Source organism: Mycteria americana, chromosome 4 (genome assembly GCF_035582795.1).
Source record: "Mycteria americana isolate JAX WOST 10 ecotype Jacksonville Zoo and Gardens chromosome 4, USCA_MyAme_1.0, whole genome shotgun sequence".
NCBI classification, from domain to species: Eukaryota; Metazoa; Chordata; class Aves; order Ciconiiformes; family Ciconiidae; genus Mycteria; species Mycteria americana.
This window is the reverse complement of record NC_134368.1, coordinates 17,772,836-17,783,806: the sequence shown is the minus strand read 5'-3', so window position 1 is coordinate 17,783,806 and position 10,971 is coordinate 17,772,836. Positions and strand designations below refer to the sequence as shown.

Sequence of the window (10,971 nt, the reverse complement as noted above, 5' to 3'; positions counted from 1 at the left end):
GATAACCAGTTGGTTTGTTACCTGCAGCAGAGTCTTCAGCAAAGCCAGATTTACCCAGAAATGGACATGCAATGCTGTGCTTGATATGTTGGAGACACAGCAAATGCTGTACTTCAGTTCAGTTACTTCTCTGATGCTTTTTCTCCCTATTTCTCTTCCTAACCTCTCCGAAACATGGTCATGCTGATAGGGCACCAGCATGTTAATTAAACGGTTTCAAGTCACTGCTCTGGGTTCAGGATTAGAGAGTGCAATAATCCATGGAAGTAAATGAATTTTTTTTATTATCAACTTTGCTGCAACCAAATTTTGCTCAATAATTTCAGGGCTAACAGAAAACAGAGGCATCACTGATATGATCTTCTGTATAGAACAGGGCAGAAATTGACACTGATTTTTGCATCAAGACTAAAACTTCCGCTTAAAATATACAGTATAAGTTAAAAAGACATAAAGACGGATACCGAGTTTTGGAATGGCTTTTCTACAAGGACACATCAGGTTAGGACTCGTCAGCCTTGAGAAGAAGATGTGGGTGCTGCGCAGTGGTGTTCTCCAAAAAAGAGATGACCTGTCATAACATCCCAGAAGAAATGGAAATAAGTCCAACAACTGCTGGGATCCCCATCTCATCCCCTGTCGAGCTCCCTTTCCTCACTGGCCACTTCCAAAAACACAACATCAGGCCAGAAGGGCCTCGATCTGACTCAGCACAGCCATTTTTAATTTATGTTCTTAGTTTTGATTTAAATACTTCACATGATGACTAAACTAACACACCTCCGGGGAAATTGTTCCAATGGTTTGATAGCCTTGAGAGTCAAACCTTAGCTCTCGCCTGAACTTGTCTACCTTTAGCTTCCAGTCATTGGATCTCATTATGTCTTTTTCTGTTACTTTAATGAAGAATCTAGAAACCTCAGATACCTTCTCTCCATGTAAATTCTTGTAGAAAATGACCAAGTCTCCCCTTAAACTTGCCCATGAAAAATTCAGTATTTTAATCACATTATCAGGCACTTTCTCTTATAATACTGTACTTCAGTGCCACGAACTGGCTGTCCGTCTTGCCTCCCAAGCTCTAGCAATTCATGCTGGATGCAGATCGCTGTCCCTCGCTCTCTGCCCCTCTCTCCTAGAAGAGATTATTGTCCATGAAGCAGAGTCAGCAAAACTGGCAGCATATTTGCTCTGGAGATACTCCAGTTCACAAACTGAATATTAACTCAAACAACCATGAAATTCAGCATATGTTTATATTCTGAAGCCCTGGAAGATGAGCAATGGACATGTTCTCTCTTGTTATTTCCACCAGATGGGAGTGGTAACTTCCAGCAGAAGGTGTAACAGGTGGGAACATTAATCCTCTATTATTAGTCAGGCATGAATTGCTGGCAGAATAACCCCAATTCTGTACGACTTCATGCTTTAGGCCTGGAAATATGACCTTGGAACTGCTCATATTAACAAGCACCTCTGTAAACAATGAACTTCACCAAACATAGTTTCTTGAGGGTTTGTGTCTTTGGTGCATAATTCTACCTACAACAGTAACCCAAGGTCTAACCCGTTCCCTTGTATGCTGTGATACACTCTCTGTGCAAGAAATACAGAAGTCCAAAGCCAGAGCTGCGCTTACTAGCCAAGCAGTAAATGCAACCATGGGCCAGCTGCGTTAACACCTGTGCTTTGCCTTCCTTTTCTTCTCTCATGTGTAACTGCTTTTTTTTCCCCAAAGTTGTACGAATTTAACCTTCCAAGATTCATACATATTTGCAAATATGATTAAGTAGGCCAGCCTGTTCAAAAGTCCTTGGAGGTGAAAAGGATGAATGGAAAAGGAAACACCCAGTACTGCAATTGCTTAAGCCTCATTTCCTTAAAGAGATAAAAAGATTATTGTGCATACTGTGATCTCGATAACCCTCATCACGTGATCTCTCCTTCTCAATTCACTATTACTTTTACCAGCAATAATTTCTCATTTTATTCTTGAGCATTAGTACTTTGAGGAATACTGGACTAAAAATGTGTGCCTTTGCTTGAAATATTTCAATCTGTTTACAATTAATTGTATAAATCTATAAATTAGCTAGCTTTTAATCTATTTAATAGCCACAACATAGATTTTGTACAATAATAGTTTTCAGTCAGAAAGGCTTGCTCCATTTATTATATGTTTGACAAAGCATTTTTGGGACATTTACTACACATTGCCATATTGTCTGACAGTTACACCTTTTGTCAAACTGATGTGTAATCTCAATTCTACTAAGTGTTCCTACTTTTTCTGAAATGTTGCATGGGCAGATGAGTATCAAAGGCCGGCGTTCCTCCTCCTTTTGTCTTGGATGTTAAACAAACACGGCGTTTAACTCTGCTTATCTGGCACAAAAGCTGCAAAAAGTTGGGAGCAGATTCCCCGCTGCAGCCCAGTCTGGGACACACCATACGTCTTCCCCCACAAACACCAGTTCACCTGCAGACACCCTCTTCATTCCTCACGTTGTCTTCTCCTCATTTATTTGGGCGAAGCAAATTTTCTTTACTTCATGTAAACGCACAACGCAATTTTTAATTCCTTCCGACTTCATTAAAGGCATAAAAACTGCTGTGCCCCCAGCGTGCCAGGTTACCTAGCGGGCACGGAGACCCGCTACGCGGGACAGCGGCCGTGCCCTGGGCGCCGCCCGGGAGCCCGCCTGCACCAGCGCCCCCTCCCGCAGCTCTGGTCAGCCTCCTCCCCCGCATTCCGCGGGCCCAGCCCCTGAGCGCTGCTCGCCGCGCACAACCGCGCAGCAGCCGCGCTGCGCCAGGGCCAGGCGGCCCCGCAGGGCCAGGCGGCCGCCAGCCAGCCCCCCGCCGCCGCTGAGGGGGCAGCCGCCGCCAGGAGGCCGCCACAGGGCCGCTCCCCGCCGGGCCGCCGCCCGCCCCTCACCGGCCGCTCCCCGCGGGAAGGGGCGGGGCGAGCTGCGCATGCGCGCAGCGGCGGGCCGGGCGGTGGCGCTCTCGGGGCGGCCGTGGTCACGTGGTGCCGGGGCCGGCGGGGCGCTCTCCGCGGCGCGCCGCGCATGCGCGGGGCGGATGTTGCCGCCGCCGTTAACGCCGGGGCTCTATGGGGAGAACATGGCTCCTTTCCCCGAGGAGGTGGACGTCTTCTCGGCTCCGCACTGGCGGATGAAGCAGCTCGTGGGGCTCTACTGCGACAAGGTAGCGGATGGGGCGGCCTCTGCCCCGCTCCCCTGAGGCGGGAGGGAGGATTTCGGGAGTGCGCAGCTGTCAGCGCCTCGCGGCCCCGGCCCCGCCGGCAACTTCTCGTCACCGCTGCTGCGGGGCTCCCGGGCGCTCCGGCCCTTCCGCCGCGGGCAGCGGGGCTGGTGGTGCTGCCTCCCTCGCCGCGCCCCACTCGGCCCCCTCAGGGCTGGACTGGGGCTCCCCTCGCTTCTCGTGCCCCGGCGGCTCTGCCGGGTTGCGCGCCGGCCCCGGCGGGGTGTCCCGCTCTCTTCAGCTTGGAGGAGCGGCGCTTCCTCGCGGGGACCACGCCTTCCCGCCGCCTTCCCTCTCGCCGGGCCGCGGGGAAGGGGGCCGCCGGCGCTCACCCCCCCGGGTTTGCTGCCTCGGGGCTGGGGAGTGGGCGCCGGGGCCGGCCGCGGCGGAGCAGCCACTCCCGTTACGGCGCGGGGCTGCGAGTGGGTGCCCCTGGGCCCTGGCGGGGCCGTCGTGCTGAGGAGGGCGGCGGGGAGGCAGGCAGCGAGCCCCGTCGCTTTTTGTTAATTAGCCGGTGCCAGGCAAGATACCGGTGCTGTGCATAGCGCTCGCTAACAGTTTGCAAGCGGCTGTGTTTGCGTTTGCATGCGCAGCGTTTAATTGGTGAGTAACTTAAAGATACCCTAGGTAGGTTTTTTATTTTAAGTATATATAACTTTACTCGTGGACAAAAGTAATTTTTATTCTTGTATCGGGTTAATTGGTAATCAAGGCTGATGTGTCACCTGAAAGGCTAACTTTGCTGCAGCAGCTTTGAGTGTAATGGAAGGGTTTCAGGCAAATACTTCAAAGCCAACACTCATACTGAAAGAAGTAGTGCCTCCCATCCCTGGGCATAAATGGCTGTTTGGAGAACCAGATTGGCCAACAGACATTTAAAAGGAGGGTGAAGTTACATGAGAGAGGAGATAATAGCTTACTGCTGCCAACAGGATGGGGGAGTTCTTGCTTCCTTCCCCTGTTTTCCACATGCCACCTTGTGCTGCTCTGGGGCTCACCAGATCCCTTCGTGTGAGCCTGTTCAGATTGCTAATCGGGTAAAGAAAATGTGAGTTGTTTTTTGTGGGATTAGCTAACTGAACAGGCTGAGCAGAGGGTCTGAGGGGAGGAGAAGGTGAGACCTTGTGTAATTTTGCTTTGCTTTTTCTCTGAGTGCGTTTACAGTTAACTTCATGTTTAATCTGTGGCTGCATGAAAACTTGTGGTATCTTAACAGAGTGGATTTTACATGAAGGGAAGCAAACACCTGGGACTCTTCTCCCCCTGGCCCCGAGCAGCAGTATCAGCATGTTGTTGACAGCAACTGAACAGGTTTTGTTTGAACCTCCAGATATTGTAGTCGTTTGAGTTTTGTTCCTACAGAGGCATTTCTGTCACTTTTATTGAGCCTTCCACAAAGTTTTGATCAAATTTACCATGACATGATAAAAGTAAAACTGCCTGGGCAGGAATGGTTGGTTTTCCTAAATATTGGCAAACTTGATTAAAACTACCCAGTTCACAATGAACATAATCTCTCATTTTCTAAAAATTTTATACAGGAGTTTTTGTTTCCTTTTTCTTTTGAAGAAGTGCAAGCAGGAATGAATGGTGCTTTTTTTTAAAGTATTCAGTCTTGCATCGTTGAACCCTGTTTCAGAACTTGGAGAGTGTGCCTGGCCTATGACCTTTATGTAGGAGTAATGCTAGCTTTGCATCAGAAAACTCTGAATTGTTTGACTTTCCTTCTTGTGTGACTGAGATGCTGTAATTAGATAAGACTGTAGTTCTGCTTACATGGCAATTATAATATGTAAAGCCATGCTCTTTATAAATTTAGTTCATCCTTGAGGGGTCTTTAATTTTGCGAATTGTGTGTTACCTGCTGTTCCTCACGTTCCCTGAATGCTGTAATATAGTTGCTATCTGTTAGCCGCTGAATTTAGTAAATTCCACCAAATGTTAGCGAGAGTGAAATGGGCGTATCTGTGCTTTGCTTTTCAGGGGAACAGCTATAATGTTACTGAAGGGTAAAGTATCTAGGTACTTAAATAATCCTTTAGGACAGAGAGAGACACAGTTTATTTTGTTCTTCCAGGTCTTGATGTGAGACAGACATTTAAGACAGTGAATCAGACATTTAAGATGTTTGGTGCATTAGGAAAGTTAACCTACTTCTTTTTTAACTGTTGCTAGCGGAGATCTTGCCATACATTTGCTGCATTCTTAAATGACATTTTTACCTGCAGTGTACACAGTGCCCTGGACTTGGATAATAAAAATAACTAAAATTCTGTTCAGTAAGGAAACCCACAGAGTTGGCAAATCTGTTGCCTACTCTGATGATAAGTAGATTCTTTAAGTCCTCAGAGGATGTACCCCCCTGTAGGTAGTGGAGTGCTACAGCAGACAGTCTTTATAGTTAAAATGCTTTTCCTAATGCCTGACGTCATCTTTGCTACAAATAGAGCAGATTCTGTTTTCCTATCTCTAGTGAACCGTTCTTCGTTTTCAGAAAGATCCTGTGCCGATTTGCAAACTGTAGCCATGTCCTCCATCTTAGTTATCTGGCCTAAGCAAACTGATGCATTCTACTTCACCATATGGACCACGCTTTCTGTACCTCAGTGTACTTGTTGCTTTTGTGAGGACTAAGCTGCCGTTCTGTAACAGTTTAAGCTATCTGACTGCCGCTGTTACGACTACGTGCCTTTCTTGCTCCCATCAGCACTTGAAGTGACTCACAAAGGCTCTAAGCTGGCAGAAAACATTTTTTTTTTTTTTTGAAGCGGGGTAGTTTTTCTGCTGATGTAGTGCTGCCAGCAAGCACTGGTCAGATGAGTACTGAAGCCAATGCGAGGCAGAGGGTGGGACTGTGACAGCCAGTGACTAGATTGGCTTAAGCTACTGTGAAACCTCAGCCTAATTATGTCTATGTTTTCCTGAAACTGTTGTGCAAAATGGGACACTGCTGGTGTTGAGTAGAGCAGATGTGTTTTGGATGTGTTATTCTGCAAGCTCTCTTTTTTTTTTTTAACAGCAGCATGCTCACTTTGTGCTTCTCTATAATTCCATGCTTCTCTGAGGATTGATACTCAAATTTGCTTTCATATTTGCCATTAGACTTCTATCCTGTATGTAGAAGTATGTGCTTGTCCAAGTCAGCATGTCAGCGTCCAGCAGGGACTGTTTCTGTGGTCTCATTATATTTGCTGCACTTGAGAATGGTAATACACGAGTGGCACAGCTTTCCTGCTTTCCCAGCTGTGGCTGAAAGTATTGTATCTGTCATGAAGCAGCACAGATTTCAACTGATCATGTATTGAAAATCCCATTGTGGTTTGGCTGGTAACATTGGTAGCTATGGCTTGAGAGCACTGTTTCCAAGTGCTTGAGCTACCCCGCGATTTCCTGTAGACTGTATTAGTTTGCTGTAAGGCAAAACAGTATCAAAAACCTTGGAGAAATCATGATCTGTAACATGTATCATCTTGCTCTTAAGTAGTTTGGTTATCTTATCGAAAGGAAATCAGATTCTTTTTTCTAAGCAAATCTGTGCTGGCCGATTGTTACTTCATTAGGTTCAAGATCAGAGCTACTGAAGTAGCAGACTCTGGTCCAGATACACACTGCGATTAAACTTTGGCTGGGCCTTCCCCAGAGACAAGACACCTGGTATTGCTGTATGGGATTTCAAACTTCCTGCTCTCTTGTGGAGTTACTGCAGCTGAGGAGTATGTTTTCAAATCTTTGTGTTATACAATTACCCAGCAAATTTAGGCTGCTTTAGGAGAAGGAGTAGGAAAAATAGTCATGCTCTAAACTCTGTAACGTAGCGTTGATGACTTGTTCTCCTGTCTTCGTCTGTCTCTCAAAACTAGCATGAGACTTTGTATTGTGACTGAGTGGATCTAACAACTAGCTGCTGCTGGAAGGGTTAATTGTTGATTATATCCTCTGTGCTTGTCTGGCCCCTTGATGAGCAGCTAGTTCATCTAGTGCACTGAAGTGAAAGGTGATTCAGTAAAACCGGCTCACTAAGAGGTCAAACAAGATCCAGAACCGTGTTGACAGTATGGGAGGAGGGAACAGGCCTAACCATTGCAGAAGTAAGCAGCTGCTTTAATAGCTCAGCTTTATTGTGAAACCTTTGGATGTTTGATCAAAAACATCTAAGGTCCTTCTTCTGTTTGCCTGACTTCAGTCTTCTGTGATCTCACCTTTATATGAAAGATCTCTGCAGTTATTTCTCATGGTTCAGTAATTACTTTGTCTAGTTCTTCCAGGAAATTCAGATCAATTTTATCATGTTCTGCTGACTTGAATGCATTGAACTTGTATAAATATTTAACTAGTATTTTTCTTTTCTAGCCTATACTTCTGACTCCTTGTTTAAAAATTAATTGCCATAACTATTTTTCCTAATTAACTTCCTTATGAAGACTTGAGCAAAGACGACATTTAATTTTGCTGTTGTCATCTCTGCCTTTCCGGTTAAATAGTTGACTTAAAGTATCTGGTTTTTTTCTTTTATCTAAGTATACATAGACTTTTTTGCTATTTTTCTGTGTCCTCTGTCCTCCTCATTTCAAGTCTAAAGAGTGTTCTGTTCTACTTACCTGCAGTGATAAGTTCTTGGTTATTTTTGTAGGATTCTTTTCAAAACTTCCAGTTTTAATGACAACTAGCTAAAAGGTTCCCCTCTTTATTTCCTAATAATGGTTTCTTTTGATAACTCGCACTTCTTTTGAACCTTTGTGTCTATTTCAATAGCCTTCTATTGCACTTCAGTTGTTTCTCTTCCTTGCAAGCTTTGGCCTCTGCTGAAGAGAATGAATTGTTTTCATGTGTTAAATTTGTGATGTTCTTACAAGAAGGATATTGCAGATGAACCGTTTTAGGAGTGAAAAATACTCCTGAATTAAGTTGAATCGATGTTGTAAAGCATTGGCCACGTAATTAGATGACCACATCACCATTACACTTTTTGTGGCAGCAAGGGGGACTGAAATCTGAAAAATTAGACAAATTAAGATAAGTCTTTTTCTGTTTCTAATCAACAAATGTTGGTAAAGTTTTTGTTCTACTTTTGAAATCCCTTTTCAGTATTTTGGTACACTGCCATTCATTTTCCACTGCTGCTACACGTGTGTGTTGATTTACAAATTCATAGTATTTGGTTATTACCAATTAACATTCTGTAGCATTGCCTTCACCTATGTTTAGAATGAATAAACAGCTACTTAGGATGCTTAGTGTTAATAGGTCTGCAAATGATGGGCTACACTATCACTACAGGCAGAAGATGGAAGGAAATTACTTCCTTCTTGATGGAAGGAAATTAAACCTCCTTATTAGCATCCAGAGGTAGGTGAGCAATTTGCTATCCATGCCTCTGACTATTTCATCAGAGACTCTACCAGTTGTCTTTCCATCTTAGCTTCTGGATACTGAATAGTTCAGTAACTTCTTGCTATACCTATTGGGAAATAACAGCTTTGAATTAATTTTTCATGTGGAAGAATATTTTTAAGATGAATCTGGAAGAGACAATGTGTCTTAAATATCTACACTTTAAAGCAATGCATTTTAAGTAAAGTGCCAAAGGAGTCTGAAATGGGAGACAACAGTGATAAAACACGTTTGGGGTTTAAGTGAGGCTCTTCAGGCCTGCATAGCAATTTCGCGCCTTTTTTCAGGACACTTTTAGCTCTCGTTGCCACCTCAAACCTTCTCTCCATTTCTTTATTTTTTGTCTAGCAAAACACCTGTTTTTTCTTGCCTATCAGATGCTTTGCCCTTTTGTCTCTTTTGCCTTCATAAGAAAAACCTGAGGGTATTTTCTTATGCCAGACACAGTAGCAGGGTTTTTTCCAAGTAATTGCTTAGCACCTATTTTTGCCCTCAAAATGTAGGAAAAAAAGTTTTCTGTTTACCCTTCACATGTTGTGCTGATCTTTTGTCCTCTCTTCCAGTCCGCTCTGGATGGCGGTGATAACCCACCTTTGCCCTTCTCTGCTTTAAGCAACAACAATTTATTCTCTCCTACTCTGTGGCAGGAAAAAAAAAAAGAGAAACTGATGCCTTCTAAAAAGCTAGAGACTGTAATTAGTGTGTATCAGTGTTTGTATAGGTTTTATGCAGCTATCCTAGGATATGCTTTAACTGATTAAATAAAGTATAAGTTGTAATTCTTGAGAGACTTGGCTTTTTATTTGTTTTTCCAGTTAGTGCCCAAGATGGATTAAGCTGGAGTGGTGAATTTTTCCAGTGCCTACCTTTATTGTGTTAGGAAATTACAGTTAGACTGGTGCAGAGGGGCAAAGACGTTTTTGCTATGTTTGTGGTTTGTGAGTTACTGCAGTGGGAGCGTGGAGAGGAGCCTTGAGGCTGCTGTTATTTCACTCCTGGGACTTTAGATATGTCCTGGCAGAAGGCCAAAAGGCCAGGTCTTAGCAGGAACCTATCTGTGTGAGGATGTAAGACAGAAAAGAAGTCTTCTACGGCATCTAGAGTGAATATAAGAAATGCTGTGACGCACATACCTAAATAACAGCATCATTGCAAATGTTCATCATGCTTGCATTTGAGGCCCTTGTATTTCATATCCTTACTAGATTTTTCTTTAATGTTTTGTTGGGTTCATCTCTGCAGACCTGGTGACAACCTGTGTCCCTTCATCCCTGGTAGACTTCTACTTGTGGAAGCCACATGGTGGAGGAGGCTCAGCTGATTTTACCAGTGCTTCCTGAGCTGTGCTTTCTGCTGTGGTCCCCAAGGGGGTCTGACACTCATAGCAATTATATCACTGAAAATCTTGGTGCAGTCTCATATTGTTATTTATGTCTCTGTGAAAAGCCCTTCATGATTCACAAACTGATCTATGGGTGTTCATTAGACAAAATTGACGTGTATGTAGTGCAAGAGTGATATGAAAGACGCCAATAAAAATGAAAATATAGCATTTTGTTTCCACCTCCACTGTGCTTTTATGCTTGGCATTTATCAGCTTGATCTTAGCCTTTCAAAATATAGAGTACAAGATTTTACCTGCCCTGTTGCCTGTGCTCTTTGAAAAACAAAATAATTTTGTCTGCCTTAATCTTTGAGTTAATATAGTGTTTGTTGTGTTTGGTTTTTTTTTCTTTTTGAAAGGCTATTTCAAGATTTTATTTAAGCTGCAAAAAAACTGATGAGATTACATAGAGGACAGGATTATATAGAGAAGATGACAGACGGGCATTTGAAAGTTTTGGATTTCTTGTTGAGTTCTGCCAGATCCTGTCGTGCCTGTCTTCCTAATTGCTATTATTTTGGGTTGACCCACAGCCAAGAAAAGCACCCAGGGTAGAAAACCTCTATTACTCCTCTGATTTAAGGCTTCATACATCTGAACAGCTGGAGCATGAAGTAGTTTAGCCAGTTCTCTTACTGTTCACCTTGTATACCTCCACATAAAGATAAGCCAAGGAGGAGGTGACACTGAGAGGACAGTCATCCTTTTTGCTAGGCTATCTTCGCACTATAGTTCTTCCTTGGGGACAATATAAACTGAGCTTCTTGTTGTGGATTCCTAAGTAAGACATGGCATGTAACTGGGTGTCACTGCAGGCTGTCTGTCAGACTAGCGCGCTGACCAGGTGAAAAATGAACCCACTAAAAAGGCACAACTTCTTACTGGATCAGTACACCAAACAGGTTCATCTTGCAGCTGCATAACTGCTA

The 10,971-nt window shown here is 44.0% G+C and overlaps 1 protein-coding gene across 3 annotated transcripts in view; it reads left to right on the top strand.

Moving 5' to 3' along the window:
- The first annotated feature begins 3,054 nt into the window (after positions 1-3,054).
- FBXL5 (F-box and leucine rich repeat protein 5) overlaps positions 3,055-10,971 on the top strand; it is a 37,225-nt gene continuing 29,308 nt past the window's right edge. For 2 of the 3 annotated variants that reach the window (XR_012775477.1, XM_075499782.1), the window contains exon 1: positions 3,055-3,210. Coding sequence is in view for 2 of the 3 variants with exons in the window: in XM_075499782.1 (XP_075355897.1) it covers positions 3,085-3,210 (126 nt within the window). In the remaining variant the exon portion in view is untranslated. The remainder of the gene's footprint in view (positions 3,211-10,971) is intronic. The other variant, XM_075499781.1, reaches the window with a different exon arrangement.